Here is a 23656-nt window from a genome sequence, read left to right on the forward strand (position 1 = left end):
TAATGTGAGGAGTGAAGGGAGGGGGAAGGGAAAAAGGGGACCAGCTCCCGAGAGGTGGGAAATGGGAGCTGGTTAAAGGTCAGGCATGTGGGGTTGCCCCCACATCTGGTCTTTGCTAGTCATAGCTAGTCATAGCTTGCAGTATCTGCCGGAACAGATGGTATTTATTTGCTCCCCCCACCGAGCAAATTAGGCACAAGGCCAATTTTTAATGTGAGGAGTGAAGGGAGGGGGAAGGGAAAAGGGGACCAGCTCCCGAGAGGTGGGAAATGGGAGCTGGTTAAAGGTCAGGCATGTGGGGTTGCCCCCACATCTGGTCTTTGCTAGTCATAGCTAGTCATAGCTTGCAGTATCTGCCGGAACAGATGGTATTTATTTGCTCCCCCACTGAGCAAATTAGGCACAAGGCCGATTTTTAAAGTGAGAAGTGAAGGGGAAATGGGGACCAACTCCCCGGGGAGTAGGGGAGCTGGATAGTGACAATTGGTATGAAGGGTTGCCCCTACATTGACCAAGGTCTTATATGTGGGGTCGCCCCCACATATGGTCTTTGCTTGCAGTATCTGCCGGAACAGATGGTATTTATTTGCTCCTCCACCGAGCAAATTAGGCACAAGACCAATTTTTTAATGTGAGGAGTGAAGGGAGGGGGAAGGGAAAAAGGGGACCAGCTCCCGAGAGGTGGGAAATGGGAGCTGGTTAAAGGTAAGGCATGTGGGGTTGCCCCCACATCTGGTCTTTGCTAGTCATAGCTAGTCATAGCTAGTCATAACTTGCAGCATCTGCCGGAACAGATGGTGTTTATTTGCTCCCCCACTGAGCAAATTAGGCACAAGGCCGTTTTTAATGTGAGGTAAAAACCAGCTCCCCTTAAAGTAGGCAAAAAGGGGGCACTCTGGTTACCAAAAATAATAATTGTCCCAGTATAGAGGGTTTCCCCTCCATTGACTGGTACAAATTATCTTAAGTGCAGCATCTGCCGGAACAGATGGTATTTATTTGCTCCCCCACCGAGCAAATTAGGCACAAGACCAATTTTTTAATGTGAGGAGTGAAGGGAGGGGGAAGGAAAAAAGGGGACCAGCTCCTGAGAGGTGGGAAATGGGAGCTGGTTAAAAGTCAGGCATGTGGGGTTGCCCCCACATCTGGTCTTTGCTAGTCATAGCTAGTCATAGCTAGTCATAGCTTGCAGCATCTGCCGGAACAGATGGTGTTTATTTGCTCCCCCACTGAGCAAATTAGGCACAAGGCCGTTTTTAATGTGAGGTAAAAACCAGCTCCCCTTAAAGTAGGCAAAAAGGGGGCACTCTGGTTACCAAAAATAATAATTGTCCCAGTATAGAGGGTTTCCCCTCCATTGACTGGTACAAATTATCTTAAGTGCAGCATCTGCCGGAACAGATGGTATTTATTTGCTCCCCCACCGAGAAAATTAGGCACAAGGCCGATTTTTAATGTGAGGAGTGAAGGGAGGGGGAAGGGAAAAAGGGGACCAGCTCGCGAGAGGTGGGAAATGGGAGCTGGTTAAAGGTCAGGCATGTGGGGTTGCCCCCACATCTGGTCTTTGCTAGTCATAGCTAGTCATAGCTAGTCATAGCTTGCAGCATCTGCCGGAACAGATGGTATTTATTTGCTCCCCCACCGAGCAAATTAGGCACAAGGCCGATTTTTAATGTGAGGAGTGAAGGGAGGGGGAAGGGAAAAAGGGGACCAGCTCCCGAGAGGTGGGAAATGGGAGCTGGTTAAAGGTCAGGCATGTGGGGTTACCCCCACATCTGGTCTTTGCTAGTCATAGCTAGTCATAGCTTGCAGTATCTGCCGGAACAGATGGTATTTATTTGCTCCCCCACTGAGCAAATTAGGCACAAGGCCGTTTTTAATGTGAGGTAAAAACCAGCTCCCCTAAAAGTAGGCAAAAAGGGGGCACTCTGGTTACCAAAAATAATAATTGCCCCAGTATAGAGGGTTTCCCCTCCATTGACTGGTACAAATTATCTTAAGTGCAGCATCTGCCGGAACAGATGGTATTTATTTGCTCCCCCACCGAGCAAATTAGGCACAAGGCCGATTTTTTAAGTGAGGAGTGAAGGGGAAATGGGGACCAACTCCCCGGGGAGTAGGGGAGTTGGATAGTGACAATTGGTATGAAGGGTTGCCCCTACATTGACCAAGGTCTTATATGTGGAGTTGCCCCCACATATGGTCTTTGCTTGCAGTATCTGCCGGAACAGATGGTGTTTATTTGCTCCCCCACTGAGCAAATTAGGCACAAGGCCGTTTTTAATGTGAGGTAAAAACCAGCTCCCCTAAAAGTAGGCAAAAAGGGGGCACTCTGGTTACCAAAAATAATAATTGTCCCAGTATAGAGGGTTTCCCCTCCATTGACTGGTACAAATTATCTTAAGTGCAGCATCTGCCGGAACAGATACTACACTTTGATCTTGGCCATTTATTATTATTGTAGCGAAGGAACAAAATGAAGTTATATATATATATTAGTGTTGGGACAATTAATCGGGAAAAAATGAAACTTTTAGGGGTATCAGAATTGATATCAGAATCGGAAACTTTTGTACATATTTACCGATGCCAAAAACGATTCTTTTAATTGTGTTTATTTGATTTTGTTAAAAGCTAAGAATAATGAATCTTTATTGATTTGAAACTGATAGTAAAATTAGAATCTGTAGATCGTCCCTTGAAAATATCTGCACATTTAACTTGTGTTTTTGCTTTTATTGGGAAAAATAACTACTTCATAGCTAAATATTTAGAGATTATTAGAGAATCGAAATCAGAATTGGGAACTGTATCGGAATCGGGAAAAATATTGGAATGGTCTCATCGCTCTCTTATGGGTGAGCACTGTCGTAAATAATCTCACTCGCTATTTAATTGGCTGAAAAATGCGAAGCTCGCGGTTTGTTTACAAACAAGCGGTTTGAACACTGTACAAGTGGTGGACAGATGTTTGTTTAAATAGACACTCAGATTCCGTGGTCGAGTTGTAGAACTCCCGACTGTCAACACAACCGTTCTAGGTTCGATCCTTGGCTTGGGAGAGGTGCTAGTCTAGCGGCACTGATGAGTTATGATACAACGAGACAGAACTGTATGTCGATGACTATATATATATATATATATATATATATATATATATATATATATATATATATATATATATATAGCTTAGTGCATTAGAAGAAAAGAGTGAGCTCAATTTTATAAGAGGAGACGTATCGGGACAATATAAATATAAAGCTCAACAAGTATCATTGGAGCTTACATAGGAGAACAATAGGAATGGGAAATGAAGTCACAAAAACTATATATTGATAAATATAGATTGGTTTATTTATTCAATAAGGGAATACAAACAATTAGTTGGGGGATAGAAAGGACTCTTTATGCCAAGTCATTTCGAATTATATATATATATATACAATAAAATACACATCTAGTGCGCTTGAAAGTCAAATCATAACGTAATATTAGGAAAATAAACAAATATTTTACTTGTTTGAAATTTATAACATGAATATATTTCAGAGCTGCACTCCATCCTCAGTATATTGTTTTCTTTCTTTTTTTCTTTTTCTTCTTTCTTGCCATGTTGTAAAGTTGGAGAAAGAAGTCTGTTTGTAAAGAGCCGCACGTTATATCTGAGCGGTTGTATTTTGAAATGTTGGAACAGTGCGTAGGCAAAGCGAGAATAATGTCAAAGGTGTGAGTTCCATATAGAAACGTTGATTCAATTTGAATAAAATAAAATACGCATCAAGTGCGCTTGAAAGATAAATCATCACAACGTAATATTAGGAAAATAAACAAATATTTTACTTGTTTGAAATTTATAACATGAATATATTTCGGAGCTATACTCCATCATCAGTATGTTGTTTTTTTTTTTTCTTTTTCTTCTTTCTTGCCATGTTGTAAAGTTGGAGAAAGAAAAGTCTGTAAATGTATATGGAACTCTCACCCTTGGCATATATATAATGTGTGTGTGTGTGTGTGTGTGTGTGTGTGTGTGTGTGTGTGTGTGTGTGTGATTTTTACATAAAGCTCCAACTCAGAGGCCATTTTCATTCTAGGCCGCTGTGTCTCAACATTACCACTTAACTTATAAAAACATCTTTTTTAGCCAAAAGTCGACCTTGTTCGTCAACATAGTTTCCTTTTTATATTCTAACACTTTTTTAAGAATTCAGTGTCTTTTTTTTCTTTTCTTGTCTTTTTTTGGGGGGTGGGGAGAAAATAGAAAGCGGACATTGGGTATATTTTCGGCAACTTCATAACTTTCGCTTCCCTTTATTTTGTCCTTTAGTCCTCACATTCTCGCATTCATCGACCGATGTTTACAAAAGAGGGAAAGAAAAGAAAAGGATTCCGATTTATTTGCCTGTCCCATATTTCTCTGGTGTCCCATATTTCTCTGATGATATACGCTTCCCCTTCCCCATCTAGTTCTCTTTTTAAACCCACTGTACAATGCACGGCACAATCACGTTGAAATACGGGTTCTCGCCAGATCACTGAAGTTAAGCAACGATGAGCCTGGCCAATACCAGATGGGTGACCATTTGGGAAGGCCAGGCGCTGTTTGTACCGCGTCGAGTTGTAAAAATTTCCAGGTTGATATCTGGGGGCCGCATTTAATCGCCACCTCCGAGAGACAGATGGCTATCGCTTAACTCACTGGTGGAGATGCATCCCCGAATCTAAACGTAGATTCCATGAACAAAGCTTTTTTTATTAGAACTGCACGCCTGTGGAATTGTCTTCCGTTTTCCTGCTTTCCGGCTGACTACAATATGGTTGTCTTCAAGTCTAACGTAAATAAGTTCTTGATGAGCCGTTCCATATAAGTTATCAAATTTAACAAATTTTCATTACTAATGATTATTATATTGTCCAATTTCTACTGTACACTCTTTAACCCTTATCCTTGAGTGCCCTATTGGCCTTGATAATGTGGTGATACCTATAAAAAAAAAAAAAAGAAAAAGTCCAATGTGAACAAGTTCTAATTGAATCGTCCCCCTAAGTAATCCAAGTTACAAAATTCCCACTGTTTACTATGCTAAAATCACAATGACTAATGTATACCTATTAACCCTTATCCTTGAGTGGCCTCTGGGCCTTGATAAGTGGTGACACCCATGTAAAAAAAAAAAAAAAAAAAAAAAAATGGAAAGCAACTGGAAACTACTGTCTTTACTTGTCTTCCCGAGATTTCCATCCGCGTTGGACATGGTTTAATCCGTTGTTGATTTGACACGCAATGTGCCATATGCATATCTGCCGACGTATACACGTAGCAAGTCAGACATTTTGCTAAGCAACTTTTCCTCACAACTGACCACTAGAAAGTTACCAATAAAAACGGGGATAATAGAAAGTGGACTCCATAACTTTCATTTTCCTTATTTTCTCCTTTAGTCCTCATATTCCATGAGCGATGTTTCTGACAAAGGAGGAAAAATTGCCGTTTCCTGAATCTGTCCATATAACATTTACCGTTGCTATTTTTTTTTTACCTTGAAGTATTTATTTATTTATTTACTTATTAGTAGCTCCTTGCATGGAGTATTGTTGCCACATCTGGACTGGTGCATCTACCACTAGTCTCTCCTTCTTAGATAGGGTCCAAAAAAGAGTTGTCAATCTAATCGGTCCCACTTTATCAACTAAGCTCAAGCCCCTGTCCCATCGCCGCAATCGCGATATGCTTTGTAAGGGGTGAACATGAGTAAAAAAAAAAGATCAAGTTATTTCTCGCCATCACCGAGAATCGAAATCAAAACGTTTAGCTTACGATTTACTTTTTACTTTGGCGTTAATGATTGAGCTATGAAGATATGTTTGCCGCAAGGCTAAAAATTAAAACAGGAAGCAATAGGTATTACGTTACGCGTGCATATTCGTAATGCCGTCGCTCAACCTTCACCTGACAAATTCCATTTTTTTTTTAATTTTCACACTTTTGCATCGATTTTCCCCGGATAAAACCCAAATATAAAGTTTTGCATGAGTTCAAATACCCTATGTCTGTAGACCCAGAGGAGTTTAGTAGGCAAATTTTTTCAAACAATTATATATACGCAACCATATATATATATACATAGAAAGAGTTTTGTATTTACTATAAGCTTTTTACGCAAATATTACGCAAGTATAGTTGGCAAAATTTTTTAAACGAATATATATATGCATACATAAATATATAAAGAGGTTTGTGTTTAATATAACCATTTTACGCAAATATTATGCAAGTATAAATCATGTAGAATATCTGCATGAATATAATTACACGTAATAGTTAACTAAAGATGATCATCCCATTAAAAATAAAAAACGAAAAAACTAATAAGGAGTTAATTAAAACTAGCAGGACCTGTGGAAATTCCACAGGAGGACTCATTCATATGTAATACAGGGTGTTCCAAAAGTCTTGGTCACATTTCAAGTCCTCATATCTTCATAACTCTGAAAAGTAGAAAGATGAAAGTGGTTCCATTTTAAAGTAAAATGCATTAAGTTTTTTGTAAGGCTTTTGATATTTTTCATTTCTTTTTAGATCCAATATCTTAATAGTTCTTAAGATATTCAATGTCAAATGTGCCCTAGACTTTTGGAACACCCTGTATATTGATGTTGGTATTCTGTAGATGTTCAGCGTAAATAGAGACGCCCTGATATTATTATAGCTGTTTTGTTTAAACTGCAAAAGTATTTACCTAAGCTAGCAGGGATACCCGGCAAAGCCTGGTCGTAAAATACGCTTATATATGATATTTTAATTCTTGCAGATTTCGTAAATATTATTATAGAGTTAATGTTCTATCGATTTTTATATATTATAAAGTTGCGATTTCAAAAATAAAAAAAAATATATCCATATTACTGGGGCGCATAAGATGGAATCGAAACTGAAATAAAAACTTACGAAAAAAAGAAAAATATATATATATAGTAATTTATAAAATATATATGGCAATTAAGCTACACTGAATATATAAAAACGATAAACAACCACAGAATTCGCGCATAAGCCTCAGAAATCCTAGAGTGGATGAAACGCTGAATATTCAGTGTAGCTTAATCGCCATATATATTCTATAACTTACTAACTAGCTCTACCTACGTATTGAGCACTTTTGAAGTAAATACTTAAAGTTTACGCATAAATCTATACTTTCGTATATTAATTTTATGTGAGTAAATTAAGTAGTTATATATATATATATATATATATATATATATATATATATATATATATATATATATAAAACTTAAGTTCCTTCAGCCATAATGGAAACTGGAACCAAAACCTATGAAGAATTCTTGATAAAATTATTTATTAAAAAAAATAGATAACTTAAGTGCTATCAAGCTATAATCGAAACCAAAACCAAAACTTCTGAAGAATTCTTGGTAAAATTATTTAAAAAAAAAAAAAAATGACTTAGGTGCCAACAGCTATAATCGAAACCAAAACTTATGGAGAATTCTTGGTAAAATTATTTATTAAAAGAAATGGAAGTCCATAACAATTAAACGACAGTCACTCCGCTGTAAGCGAGACACACAAAATAAATAACACACATGCTATCATATTAATCTATAGATTATCATGTCTTTGTATCGTGTCAATTTAATGTATTAATTTTTATTTATTTATACTTGCAGGTCACATAAGCATCTTCAATCAGCATGCCGAAGAAAGTCTCTGGCAAACGACCAGCCCGAGAAGCTGTAAGTTAGCATTTTACTCATTTATATATATAAATTCTCTATTGATTATTATATTGTACCCAATCTATACAGTAGCCCCTCCCTGGCATGACCCGATCGTAAAATATGCTCAAAGATGATATTTTAATTTATGCAGATTTCATTTTTATTTTTATAGAGCCAATTTTATATTGAATATTATAATGTACCCAATATGTAGTAGTGATTTCAAAAGTAAAAAAAAAAAAAAAAAAAAAAAAACAAGATAAAAAATTGGGTATTATTAGCTAGAATCGAAACCCAAACATATAGTTCAGTTGTTAAGTTTGAAAAGTTTTCTAGCAATGACGTTATGACGTTAAAATAGAAGACGGTGACAGACAGATTCAGATTTTTCGTACAATAATAGATAATAATAATACCGAATTTGTTTTAAATAATTTAAGACATTTCACTACTGACCCAAGGTTGCACCAGCATTTTTTGGCAGCCGGAAAGCACCGACGTGATTAGCTACGACAACAGAATATTCTTTTCATTGTTTTGACTCTCGAGTATATATCCGATACTGGTAATCAACCGAGAATCACAACACTCTATATAAAAGCATATAAGACATCAACCAATACACACCCGAGAGTCAAAACAATGAAAAAGAATATGCTGTTGTCATAGCCTTACTAATCAGCAATCAGCGGTCAGCAGACGACAAATTTCAATGAAATCGATTAATTGCAACAAGAAGAAAATTTTGTTTGAAAAGCATAGATGAATGAATGTGCGAAATTATAAAAAAAATTTTCGGAAAAAATAGCTTGTAAAAATAGCTCATAAGGGATAAAAATTGAAAAATTGTAACATGGCAGGCGTAAGTCGACTTAATGTATACTTTCTACACATGCACATATATATATTTATATGTTTAACAACAATATTTTTTTTTTTAAAGTTTTGGTATTTATATGCACTTAGCTCAGATGGTATCGCACAAGGCTGGAGAGTTTTATGTTTCGATTTCGATTTTAGCTGATGACACCCAAGGCATTTTTTAACTTTTGAAATTACTACTATATATTGGGTACAATATAATAATCAATAGAGCATTGGTTCTATAATAATGAATACAAAATCTGCGTAAATTAAATTATAATATTTAAGCATATTTGTCAGGAAAGAAGGTTCATAGCCAAAAAAAAAAAAAAAAATACAAAAGGTGAGAATATCTTTGTAAGATGCAGGAAAGAAACATTATTAGGAACAAATTTGCATGGATGTGCACAAATACAAAATGCAGAACATACACATCCATGTACATTATTTAATTGGAATTCATTATTGAGATGAGTATTATCTATTAATTTACTTATTGCGGACTATTATCCTCATCTTTCTTAGTTGTTGTTTCATAACGTTTCGGCCAACAACAGATGCCACATACAAATTCAATACATCTACCCTGACAGCCACTATCTTATGTAACTTTCGAACACCATTTCAGACAAATTCAATCGTGATGATAAAATACTACATTACATCCTAGGAGCAACACCATCACAACCGCAACATGGTTAAAGGAAGGGATACCTATTTTTCTCTATAAATATTTAGACCTACCACCGCAATCAGTTGACGCTGGGAGGAAATCTACACGTTCCACAGATCCTACGCTTACCGCGACGAGATAGGAACTCCGAATCTCCTGCTGCATTCTCAGCAATTACTGCCTTCCATAGTTGTTGTCGTCTCACCACGTTTTGGCCAAGTAAGCCTCTGACCGGCTTTGGGTAGGATTGAAACCACTATCTTCAGACAATTCTCATCTGGAACTATAGAGATTCGACGTCTTTATCTACTGCGCCACGGGTTCCGAAGGATGATCAAGGTTGGATTTTTTTGGTCTTATATAATTATAAAATCCATATTTATTTATTATCTGATCTTCCATCGTCAAGTCTGTACTGATATATATATATTATTTAATTGGAATTCATTATTGAGATGAGTATTATTTAGTAATTTATTTTATTACGGACTATTATCCTCATCTTTCTTAGTTGTTGTTTCATGACGTTTCAACCAACTATTCATCTGGCCTTCATCAGGTGGTAACCGCGACGGGATAGGAACAATGATTCAGAATTCCTATCCCGTTGCGGTTACCACCTGATGAAAGCCAGAGGAATAGTTGCGCAAGGAAAGTGTTAGCAATGTGTGTTAAAATGCCACTAATTCTCAAACCTTTTGTTAGAGTTCACCGTGGTAAAATTTTAAGAGTTTTAAAATTTAATTTTAAAAGTTTTGAGCGATTATCAAGACTTCAAATATGTTTTTAGCAGAATTGCATCATGTTTAGAAGTTGATTAAATTTTAGATGTTTGTGCGATTATCGAGTGTTAAAAGACGTTATGTATATTTTTTTTGACTTATGCATGTATGTTAGCATGCTGAATTGTTAAAAATAAGTTGCCAATCTTTAGGAAATTCATTAAATCGCAGCATATATATTTTGTGTAAACATCGTCCTCTGCTTGTAGGCGATCAGAATGAGGAAAGAAAGTGTTATCCTAACAAATTAGTTAATGTGTAAAATTAGATGTGTAAATGGAAAAAAATGAGCAAACATTAAACATTAAACCGCGACTGATATAATATCGGTGAACATCGTTCCCCGCTTGAAAGCTGGTACGGATGTCTTGATACTACTCGTGTGTTGTTTATATTTGACGGCGACGACCACAAAGAAAAAAAGAAAGAAAAAAGAAGCAAGAGGATAGTATTGTATCTAGTAGTAGTTTTGTGTATGTTTCAGTCTTAGCAGGAAAGCTAAACAGTCATTAGTTACGTAAAAGCGATGGACGATTCATTCGCTGTTATATGTTGAAAATTAAGTGTCTATTAAATGAAATTGACGCCGTGCGACTAAGTATTTGTTCTAGCGACGCCATATTATAATGTTCTGAAGTGTTCATTTAGAATGATCTAATTCCATAATAAGAGAATTAGTGGCCAACCAATCAGAGGCAGCAAACTTTCCCGAGGCAGACTTTATTATTATTATTTTTTATTCTACTACAGGAAAGATAATGGTATATCGTGCATATATGAGCCGGTTGTGGCCGGTGTAAGCGTAGGATCTGTGGAACGTGTAAATTTCCTCCCAGTGTCGACTGATTGTGGTGGTAGATCTGAATATTTATAGAGAAAAATAGGTATCTCTTCCTGTAACGATGTTGCGGTTGTGATGGTGTTGCTCCTAGGATGTAATGTAGTATTTTATCATCACGATTGAATTTGTCTGAAATGGTGTTCAAAAGTTACATAAGATAGTGGCTATCAGGGTAGATGTATTGAATTTGTATGTGGCATCTGTTGTTGCAAATCTACGATACTTTTTTTCCAGAGGGGAATTCTAGCGGCTACATTATTGATATAGAGAAGAAGGGAAGAGAAATAGAGATGAAAAAAAAATCTAACAGAATAGATTTTAAAATTTAAATAATAAATAATAATAAATAATGATTTAATAATAAATAATCATAATAAATTTAAATAATAAACAATAGATAGAATCAACCAGAAAATAATGGTATAAATAAAATAATGATCATAAAAGGAAATTAATATACGTAAATAATCTATTATATAAATCTCACCTGTCTGTTTAAATGTATGTATGTATGTATGTATGTATGCATGCTTGTATGTCTGCCTAAAACTTTCGACAGAGGCGACGGATTTTCATGAGATTGGTATCGTTTTGAAGCTCGACCCTTCAGACGACAAATGTCGATGGACACAACAACAAAGACATCACTTTTTTCTGGGTTCTTTTCCTCTTTCACGGTACGAGTTCGAGCCTGCCTACCTACTCCCACTTTTTTTTTTTTTTTTGCTTAACACACACCTCTAAACACCCGGGCAACGCCAGGCATCCAGGCTAGAAATAAATGAATAATGATATAAAAATTGATCTAGCAATGATAATGACTTAATAACAAATATATAATAATCCAACAATAGATAATGATGATAAATAACGATATAGCACTATATATATATATATATATATATATATATATATATATATATATATATATATATATATATATATATATATATATAGCCTGGGTGCCCGGCGTTGCCTGAGTATTTGGAAGTGTGGGATGAGCAAAATAAAAAAAATGGTAGTAGGCAAGCAGGCTCGAACTCGTACCACGAACGAGGAAAAGAACTTGTAAAAAAAAAGCGTGACGTCTTTGCTGTTGCGTCCATCGCCAAACCGGAAGTAGCAAAGGTTTAAATTAAGCCTCGTCAATCGAAAAGAGGGGATGACTCCTTCTTGTAGAAAACTGCACAGTTGAGGGTGAAGGAATTAATGTTTTGGGCCAGTTTTTCGATATTTGTCGTCCGAAAGGTCGAGCTTCAAAACGATACCGATCTTGTGAAAATCTGCCATCGCTGTCGAAAGTTTTAGGCATAGATACATACATACATACATACATACATACGTACATACATACATACATACATTTAAACAAACAGATGAGATTTATATTATAGATTTTACATCCTTCCCTCTTTCTTCCCTCATGCACATCTTTCGTCTTTCTCACCCATATTCAAAGTTTGAGGTTTCTCCCAGATCAATTGGAATAATAATATCCGCACAAAATAAAAGCCTGATATGCCGTTAAAAACAAAACGAAACTCAATCGCTGGCTTGCGTCTAAATGACTTCGTACCAGAAACAGAAAGGCAGCTCTGATATTTGAATATTCTACTTTACGCCTTTCCTTTCTTTCTTTCTTTCTTTCTTTCTTTCTTTCCTTTCTTCTTTCTTTCATTTTTATTTTATTGTACTGAACTTCCCAGAATAGTTGCACGTGACGACCCACCGTGCCTTTGTTGTTTCCTGTTTGAGAGCTGAACCATTTTTTTTTTTTTTTCAAATATTTTCTTTCTTAAATTGCAGAAGCAAGTATTTATTTATTTTTTAATAATCGAATCAATAACACAGCAAGAAGGCGGCGGAGGAGGAGGAGGAGGAGGAGGAGGAAGCTTAAAAACAAAACGAAATCGTTCTCTCGACGGATACCGACGAGGTTGGGGGGGGGGGCTTTTATTCTTCCGATTGTTGTCCAGAATTCAACCTAATTGTAAGAAAAAAAAATACGGAAAAGTCTTTATGATGTACGTACCCGTCACGGAACGAAGATGTCATATACGGAAGAAAATAAATCATATAAATTGATCGAGTAGTTATATATATATATATATATATATATATATATATATATATATATATATATATATATATATATACTAGCATGGGTACCCGGAGTTGCCTGGGTTGACATGAAGTTCCGTTTGAAACACGCCTGCTATACTAATCATTTTCATCATGGGTAACGTGGATACCCCCACAACAATTTCCAAAATAAAAGAACGGATAAAAACATGTAAATGTAATCGCCCCCAAAAAGAAGTATCTGATATCCTCTCCACCAGATATTTCGGCAGAAGGGATCACTGCCTAAGAAAACTCACGGTTTTGTGAAACTAAAAAAAAAAATAACGTTTATAAACATTAATGCGCGCATTTATTTTTTATTTTGGTAAATATGTAGTTTAGCGGCGTAAATTATTTGCCAGACAAAAAAATATAAAAACTATTCATTTTCATATAAAACACATTGTTAGACCCAAAACCAGAAAAAAAATGTCATTTTTATTATTTTTTTATCATTTATATTTATTAATCGATGCCGCTATATTGCTTTTAAAATTTGGCGTTTCTAAGGTTTGGCAGATTAGCCTTTTTAATCTCTTCCATGAACTAGGTTTTTGGCCGCCATTTTTTTTTTTGTTTTTGATTTTATAATGAAAGAGCGTAAAAAGGCCAAATTTGGTCTTTAAAAAGTCAATCTGCCAAACCTAAAAAGGGTCAAATTTTAACGGCAGTGTCAGAAACCGATTTTAAGAATGCGTGAAAAAATTGAATAATTCGACCTCCTATTTTTACAAGCTTATAACTACTTGAAAAATGTAATTCAAACCCTATTTTTTTGTTCAAAGGAGCAAAGACCAAATTAAAAAAATAATAATAACAGGTTTAATAGCAAATTATGCAATATTTGTTTTGATTTTTTTTAATCGGCTTTCTTTAAAAAAGATTTGAAGAAAATCAACGAAATTTTTCTTCCTTCGAGTATAAAAAATCGATATAAATTCCAAAAATCATTTACCTAAAAAAAAAAAACAATTCAACGTGTAGTTCCATTCTCCATATTTATATTTTAAATTCCGTTTATTTTTTAAATAAAATAATTTTTTAAGTGACTATTTGAAAAACGCGCGATCATGGAATCATTTTTCGAAAAACCGGAAGTAATTTTTTTCCTTGTTTTGAACTATGGATGAACAAAAGGACATAAAAACCACACATTCGCGTTAGGCGTGTAGCCTTGTACCTGGAGAAATATGTGTTCCCATAGTTTAAAAATAGTCAAATTTTACTCATAAGATTATTTCTTTAAAAAAAAGAAAAAAACACTCCAGCAATTTTTTCTTTTCTCAAAGAAATACATAAATTTTTGATTTGTTATATTTTCATTCTTTTTTGTTGAGTGAAATTTTTTTTTAAATATCTAAAATAAGAAAATATTGAATGAAATAGAAAAAACATTGTTGTTATCGTCCATTACTTACTGGATAAGCAGAACATAGGCTTCCAATTAAAAAAAAAAAAATCAACGTGGTTTTGAAAAAAAAAAAGGTTTTACACTTCGGAGTTTACAGGAAAATTTCCAAAAAACACTTATTTTTTTATTTTAATTTACAATATATTATTTATTGATCTTTTATCTTCAATTTGTGATATATAAAATTTTGGTACATTAATTAATTATTTAAATTAAAATAGACGTTTAAAAATGTGTGGGGGGAACGTTTGTTTAAAATATTATATTCAGTTTATTGGAAAGAGCATAAAATTTCACATTGACCCTGAAAATATCGTAAAAATTGAATCAATAGAAAAATTTTGATAGATTTTTAAAGTTTAAAAATTGAAAAATATTTAACTCCTAAAATTCAATTGATTTCATTACGTAAAACAATGGCTGTATCGAAGCTCGCCGGCATTTTGTAAACACTTTTTTTTAAAATAATATTTCTATTATTTTTCATACAACTTTAATAGTTTATTTTGGAAGTATAACCCATAAAGAAAATAAACAACCCACTTTTAAAAGAGAAATTATGAGTTTTTTATATTTTATTCGCAGTTTTGTGTTAGGGGTGTCAAAATTCCCCCAAAATTCTGATACACATAGTAAGGCGTGCACATTTAATAAAAAATGATAAAAACAACATAAAAATGAATTTTTAAAATTTTATTTTAGTCTTTGGGTCTAATAATGTTTTATATAAAAATAAATAGTTTTTATAAATTTTTGGCTGTCAAATAATTTACGCCGCTAAACTACACATTTATCTTTACTTTTTGTAAGAGCACTTTTTTTTACTGTTTTTTTTTTTTTTTTTTTTGTAAATGAAGGAAATTTTAGATTTGCTTTTTTTAGTGGGTGGGGGCTTTTCAATTTGCTTTTTATTTGTCGTTTTATGATATTTTGGGCTTTGTTTTGTTTAATAAATTGTTAGGTGAAAGTAGAGAATGGTCTCATAAAAGTAATTAAATTTATCATTATTTTATGTTTCCAATGTAATTCCCCCACCACCACCACCAGAAAAAAACAAATTGTATTTGTCAGATTTTGCCGTCCCCTTCAATCGCCAAACTTGAAAAAAAATGCTAGAGATGACATGTCTCGTTGAACGCTTGGTGGCCAAAAAGCGGGTGCTCATTTTACGTTAAATTTATATAGAAAAGTGATCCCCCACTCTAACATGTTATTTTAGTATTTTATTTATTTTTCAAAATTTCTTCCCATAATATTTATAAAGGCTGTTTAAATGTATTAGGTTGCAAAAAAAAGTAGCTCTCCATTCTTTAGGGGTTAAACTCTGCTGGGTCACGTCATATAAAGTTACCTTTCTACTTAGAAAATTAAGTTTGTAATCGATGAAATTAACGCGAAAAAAGAAAAAAGTGTAAATTGTGGAATTTAGAGGAAAGGGGCAGTAGATCTTCATTTTTTAGGTATTAAACGATGCTGAATTTCGTGGTAAAAATTTACCGATTTCTGTATTGCCGTTAGGAATAAAAAAAACAAAACAAACAAACAAATGAAATCTTTGCAGATTTTTTCGTGAGTGTTCTTTTTTTTTTAATATTAAAAAAAAACACAATAAAAGGCAAACATTTTTTTCTATCTACACGGAATTATGTTCCCAGCTAGAAATTTAATGAAATCACCAAATGATATTTGGTAAACGTTTTTTTTTTTTATGGATAGCATCTAGGAGCAAATAACTCTAAAAAAAAGTTTCAAAAAAGGTTGCTGTTGGAAATATTAATTCCAAAATATTTTAAATTAAATATATTATCACTATAATTGTTGTTTAGAATTTATTAAATAACAATTTTAAATAGAATACTTCAAATAGTTCTCTCGCTAAAAACATTAACTAAGATACCGCTATTTAGTAAAATCAATTTTTCTTAATGTCATATGCAAATAAGGTGATCTCTTAATTGTATATTTTTCCAAGCATCGTACTATATATAGAAATAAATGAAAGATTAAAGCAAGACACGTTTTGTATATATTAATCAAATTGTGAACAAACAAACAGATATGAATATGAATATATATATATATATATATATATATATATATATATATATTCATTCTGTGTAACTTAATTACCATATATATTTTATAACTTACTAAATATATATATATATATATATATATATATATATATATATATATGGCAATTAAGTTACACAGAATATTCCGTGTTTCATCCACGCTAGAATTCATCAGGCTTGAATCCTAGCATGGATAAAACGCGGAATATTGTGTAGCTTAATTGCCATATATATTTTATAACTTACTACCTAGCCTTACCTACGTATTGAACACTGTTGAAGTAAATACTTAAAGCATTTGAAATGAACATTTTGCATTCAACTTGCTGACATATTTCTGTACGCATTATTGATTCATCCAAACAAAGATTTTACTCGTTATAAACTATCTTTGGTGTATGATTACTATTTCGTGTTAATTTCAGTGTTATGTGACTGGTAGTTTAAGAGTTTATCGGTTAAATATTTTTATACGGATACACATACATACATTTACTGTTTTATTTATATAGATAACATAAATTTAAGTGGTTCGAATGCAAGAGAAACAAATCCAATGCACATAAACTACTATAGTTCGAAATGTTGACATATTTGTGGCGACTGAGTCGCAAAACAATGCTGACGAACACTAAAAAGCAAATGGTTCGAATAGCTAACCTCTTTCTTTCTTTGTTTCGTTTGATTGTGCTCTCTTCATCTTTCCCTTTTGTTTACTGAAAATATCTCTGACCAATGAATATCGTTTCAAACTTCAATGCTAACCAAGTGTTTGGCATCGGATTTTTACATCAAGATGCGATGCGGGCGAATGTTGAAAAGGAAATGTCTATAATTACTAACCTTTTTCTTTCTCCGCTTTGTCGAGATGCACTTTTCTCCTTGCTCCCCCCCCCCCGAAACAAATAAGTTTTCACAGGAATGTGTTAACTCAGAGTAATTTCTCAACGAGAAAAATCAGTGTACGTTAGAGTAACAGACCGATGTGAACTTACATTCTCCCATGATGATAGCTGCGATGTGCTCCGACTCTTAATGTCAACAACATCTACCCTAGAAATATGTGACTGGAATGCCCAACGCTGGAAGAAGCAGCTTATCCTGCCTTGACAGAGTTCAAAATAGACTTTGTAGCTTAGTGAGGGATGCCCTGCAACCTCTTTCCCACAGAAGAGACGTTGAAGCCTGTCTCTGCATTATCGTTATTTTCATGGCAAGTGCTCAGCTGCGCTTCAATCTATGGTCCCCCCCCCCTCGCCAAACTTTCATGAAAAACACCCGTCTAGCCAAAACCACTATCAATAATTTCCCACACTCTTTATCTGTGCCTAAACCTAAATGCAGATTCCATGAACAAAGCTTCTTTCTTAGAACTGCACGCCTGTGGAACTCTCTTCTGATTGCCTGCTTTCCAACTGACTACAACCTGATTGTCTTCAAGTCCAACGTAAACAAGTTCTTGATGAACCGTCTCCCTAAGTAATCCAATTTACAAAATTCCCACTACTTATGATAACTACGCTATAATCACATTGACTAATGTACACCCATTATCCTTGAATGGCCTTCGGTCCTTGATAAGTGGTGATACCTGTGTAAAAAAAAAAAAGAAATTTAAAACAGCACAACACACTTTTGTCTTTCAAATTACATTTTACATCTATATAAAATTGTTGATATAAATATATTTTGTTTGCTAATTCATGGATTTTTTTTTCACTTTCATTCCCGAAATCCCGTTGTTAATCTGTGACCCCTTCATAATATTCGTGTTTTTATTCTTCTTTTTCATTGGCTAATTTTAGTAGATGTCTATTAATTTAAGTACATATTAATTATTAACACTGTTCTAATACATTACATGTGGTCAGGAGAATCTTTTCAGCCTTTCTTTATTTCTTATTCAAGAACTTTAAAACTTCTCAACAAACTTTGGTCTTTCAAAGTATCTTTTACAACTATGTAAGTTGTTGATATATATATATATATATATATATATATATATATATATATATATATATATATATATATATATATATATATATACTAGCGGGGGGTACCCGGCGTTGCTCGGGTGTTTTAAGGTGTGTGTGGTTTTGGGTAAATCAAACTGAACTAAAATAAAATAAAAAAAGTTTTGGTAGGTGAGTATGAGGATCGAACCCGAACCCTTGAGGCAAAATTGGAAATTAATGTGTGGAAAAAAAACTTCAATCTTCTGGAGAAGGTCACTTTTACAATTGATTTTTCCATGTACTCTAACTACTACGCCATGGGTCTCAGTCTCATGATCTCTATCCAGATATGGCTGACGGAACAAAAGCATGCTACCCCCGTGACGTAAATAAAGGGATCCGCTTCAAATTCCGTCCAGATTCCCGAGTTCGACAGAAACATTCCTGAGTTCAACAAGATACACCTGAAGGAAGTTGGAGGTTATATCGACCGAAACGTTGTGGAAATCACTCAAGATGAGAACAGTAGTCGGAAGAATCCAGATAATATGATTAAACCAATCCTCATCTCAAAAATTCAGAAACGGTTATTTCTTTTCTATTTGTTTTTGTATTTACTAAAAGCGTCCTTGGACAAATTGTAATCGAACGGTTACTGTGTGATGGCCGAGATAATAATTAAAAAATAAACAAAAGCAAATAATAAAACAAAAAAGAAAAAAAAATAGACGTCGTTGTCATAGCAGATATGATAGCCGGTTTGCGTGGGAGGCAACAGGTGGGTGGGGATTTCCCAGAGCCCGAGCCTTTGTCTCGCTCGATTCGTTATTCCGTTGGCGACGCAGCCCTAGACGTTTCCATTATGTATATTCGTATTAATTTTTCCCCCTCTTTTACTCGCCCCCTCCATCAACCGCACGTTCTCAATTTTGTAAACCTGTTTTTTTCTTCTTCTTCTCATTTTCCTAATTTATCTGCAGAAATCAAATACGCCGTATTCAAATGCCCGTCAACTAATACTATTAGTCTGTATTAGCCTGGCGTTGCCTGGATGTGTAATGAGATTTCCCACGTGGTGATCAAAAAAACCAAAAAGCAGGATATTAAATAGATATAGTAACGTGATTGGTAACCAGATGCAAGTCAGAGGCGTGGGTAGACGCTGCGTTTGGAATGCGACTACAATTGTTTGGATAACTTCAAGTTTTATACCAGTGAATGAATCGTTCGCAATAAGCACTGTGTTTTGTAATTAACTGACCCCAAAAGTATTGATATGCCGTAAAACAGAGAAACTAAGCCAATGAATGAATGAATAAATGAATGAATCTATCTATCTATCTATCTATCTTTCTATTTGTCTGTTTGTCTGTCTGTCTAGCTATTATATAAAAGGAATTTGTCAGTGTGTGAGTTCATATCCTATGGACTCGAAAACGGCTGGGTCGATTTTTATGAAATTTCACACAAAGGTACTTTATGTGCCTGGCAGTGTTCTTAGAAAGGTTTCTTTTTTATTATTATTGGAACGTCTTCGATAAATATCGATAATCGATAAATGAAATAATCCGATCAATAAAAGAACAGGCAATTTTGACCGCCTTCCACAATGTAACATCACAAGTGCATATGAGAAGTTTTATTATCACACAAGCAGAAAGGCCCGACATATAAAATTAACAGTAGGTTTGATATGACAGGAGCGCGTTCCAAATTAATGTTTCTGTTTAGAGCATAACTGAAGCATGATACTTAACTTTTTCATTTTAAAGTTTACTCCAAGCCATAAAAAATAATTTTATAAAATCAACAGGTCCTGAACTGTCATCTAGGCTTCAGCCTTTGCCCCATCGACGAAATGTTGCATCCCTCTGCCTGTTCTACAAATACTTTAATGATGAATGCTCTGACGAACTACAAGTACCTCCTCGACGTGACTACCCCCGACAAACTCGACAAGCAACTAAATCCCACCCCTTTACAGTAGAGATCCTTAGGTGTAAGAAAGCCTTTTACTCCAATAGTTTCTTCCCCAGAACTACAGGTCTTTGGAACTTCCTTCCGGGATTCTGCTTTCCCAACTGTACTGATATGCAGAAGTTCAATTGTAATGTGAACAAACATCTTGCTACTCATCTCCCTTCATAATGCCCCTGCAAATTTTGTCCCCGATAGTAGCCCCCTGCTTCAAAGTTGCTCTGTGCCTTGTTTGGGGTGAAAATTGAATATTAAAAAAAAAAACAAAAAAAAACTAGGTTCTCTGCAGATCAATGTACACTACAATGTATTGTGGACTAAATCACTACAGGGAGTCATGTGAGCCTTCCTTCTAGTGCACCGCGATGGGTCCCCAACTAGAGTAGGCAATCAATCAATTTGATTGAAAAATGATCGATTTCACCGATTTTAATGACAATAAAAATATGGGAGTATGAAATATTCGTTGATCATCATTCAATCCCGGGCAACGTCAGATCTCCCTGCAAGTCGTTTATAAGATGAAGGTCCTTTTAAAAGTAATGCTTCCTGTTTTTTATTCCGCCCGAATCGATCAGAGGAGATTACAAATTGCATTTTTATGACAACTAAACTTATGCATTCATCATCTCAAAGTTTCACCTTTGCAGATATTAATGGTGTGAGACTCTAAGAACGCAACCCCTGTCATAGAGGTGCGTCAGAAGCAGAGATGCGTCATTGAATTCCTGGCAAAACTGCATTGAGAATGATGGTGACTATGTAGAAAAATAAATTCTGGAATGCAAAAAGGTCGCTCGTTTTAATGGTTCCACTCCCGTGTTCGTAGCTCTTCAACTTTTTGAGTAAAAAAAAAAAAAAAAGAGGCTTTACTTTTGGAACGACCCTCGTCGGTATTGTGCTGTGTTTGGTTTGGTTTGTTTGTTTCGTTTTATGGCATATCAACCCTTTTTGGATTATTTAATGTCAAATCGAGTTATTTTGGAAAAACGTTTTCTGCTTCAAGTTCTTTATATCTCCAAATGTTTATTTGTAGAGTTTGGTTTGGTTGTTTTGTTTTATGGCATATCTACCCTTTTTGAGTTATTTAATGCCGAATCCAGTATAATACATCAACCCCTTTGGCTTATTCATGTTGCATCCAGTTATTTTGTAGAAGTTTTTTTTTTATTCTTCAAGTTCCCTGTATCTTGAATGGCTATTTTGTAGTGTTTCGTTTGATTGTCTTGTAGTGAATTTTGTTGTTTTTGTTCCCTGCTCTGCAGAACATGAATGAGTTTTGCAATGGGAGAGGGAAAAGGGTTATAGTATTAATGTTTGGTACATTTAAAGTTAGGAAACCAGTCGGGAAGTGTGGAGGGGCGGGGAAGAGAAAAGAGAAATAGGAAAAGGAAGAGGGGGAAAAAGTGAGGCTGTTGTTTTTTGGTTTGGCTTTTGTTGAACATAATTAAGTTTTGCAAAAGGGAATAGAAAAACAGGAAACATCAATGTTAGGTGCATTTTATCTCAGGAAGCCAATATTTTCAGACAGCCTGATCTGGTAGCACCAGTATTGTGTTTGGTATTAACCGTAAAAAAAAAGAAACGAAGCCACCTGCCAAAACTAAGCTTCTTTCCTTTAATAATTACAAGAAACCTTCTCAACCATTCACTGCCATGGCTAATGATACACTATTTGGAAGTTCTTCACTCAAATCCTCGGTTTAACGTTCACAGGGAACAGGAATTGGAACAAATACATCGAGGGCATTGCCAAAGTTGCTGCAAAGAAAGTGGGCTCTACTGTGCTAGAAAATTACTTAGACCTGAGAGTATTTTAGACCTCTACAAGGCCACTATTTGCTCATGCATGGGGTATTGTTGTCAAATTTGAGCTGGTGTCTCTCACTCCTGGACAGGGTTAAAAAAAAGTCGACAACCGAATAGGTCATGCACTGTCAACCAAACTCCAACCTCTGTCCCCATCAACGAAATACCTATTTTACAAGTATTTTAATGAAAAGTGTTTCGACATAGTCAAAGCGCTTGTATTCCCTTGACGTAAATACTGTTGACTAACCAGACAAGCACCAAAATCCCACCCCTACACTGTAGAGATCCCTAGATACCAGACAGTCTTCTATTCAAATAGTTTCTCCCCTAAAACTGCTAGATTTTGGAATTCCCTCCTGGGCCCCTGCTTCCCTGACAGTACTGACATGCAGAAGTTCAAGTATAATGTGAATCTCGCTGCTCAACTCCCTACATAGATATTTATTCGCTGCCCATTTCAGCAAGGTCAGAAAGTGAGGGCGTCTAGCCAGCACCTTTAAAAGAGGGGCACTCTGGCATAGCAAAAATTGTCTGGGCATCCCCATCAGCATTTCTTAGTCGGGGCGCCTCAGGCAACAAACAATAAACTTGCCTCACCCGAAAGCCAGATAGCAAGGCCTGGAAAGGTAGACCTCCTAGATAATACCCAGGCGGAGTATCTCAGTTGGACAGGTACTGGGTCACGTAAATGGTTCGTCATCTGTCGGACTGATTGTCAAAAACAGATTCTTGACGAGTTTTTTCTACTCAAGTCTCCAAGCAGCAAGAAGGCTCATCTTCCAACATGAAAAATAATAAGAGAGTATTCCTGTAAATTTTGTCCCAAGTAGTAGCCCCTTACGTTCAAAGTCAATGTGTGTTGTTTGGTGTGAAAAAGTAATATATATATATATATATATATATATATATATATATATATATAAAAGTGAAATTGTGTGTGTGTGTGTGTGTGTGTACATTTCTCTACCAAACTACTCTGTCAATTTTCAGTCTACAGACTCGAGATTTGACATAAGGGGTATTGAGATTTGGGAAAATCTTTTCAATAGGTTTTCAGCCAGAAATTTGTCTGTCAAGGGGTCAAAGTTCAACAATTTGACTTTTGAAAACTCTAGCAAACTCCTCTGCCAATTTTGGGTCTAAACACTCGAAATTTTAGATGTAGGTTACTTGGATATGGATCAAATTTTTAACTTGATTTGAGGCCAAAACAGTAAATGTTAAGGGGTTAAAATTGCGGTCAAAGTTTTTTTTAAAAAATTGACCTCTGCAGTCTCTACCTAATTAGTCCATTTTTGGTCTAAACATTTGAAATTTTATATATAGTGTATTCAGACATAGGGTAAGCTGCTTAATCTGTTTTTGGCCGAAAATTTGCCTGCCAAGTGGTCAATGTTCA

The 23656-nt window shown here is 35.0% G+C and overlaps 1 protein-coding gene across 5 annotated transcripts in view; it reads left to right on the forward strand.

The window, feature by feature from the left end:
* LOC145268721 (band 3 anion transport protein-like) overlaps window positions 1-23656 on the forward strand; it is a 971550-nt gene that overhangs the window by 621554 nt on the left and 326340 nt on the right. For all 5 annotated transcript variants that reach the window (XM_080124275.1, XM_080124277.1, XM_080124273.1 and 2 more), the window contains one exon: window positions 7693-7758. In XM_080124275.1, coding sequence (XP_079980401.1) covers window positions 7717-7758 — 42 coding nt within the window. In that variant the 5' untranslated portion in view covers window positions 7693-7716. The remainder of the gene's footprint in view (window positions 1-7692; window positions 7759-23656) is intronic.

This window comes from Euprymna scolopes, chromosome 44, assembly GCF_053919585.1.
Source record: "Euprymna scolopes isolate OS-2025 chromosome 44, ASM5391958v1, whole genome shotgun sequence".
Classification (NCBI taxonomy): Eukaryota; Metazoa; Mollusca; class Cephalopoda; order Sepiida; family Sepiolidae; genus Euprymna; species Euprymna scolopes.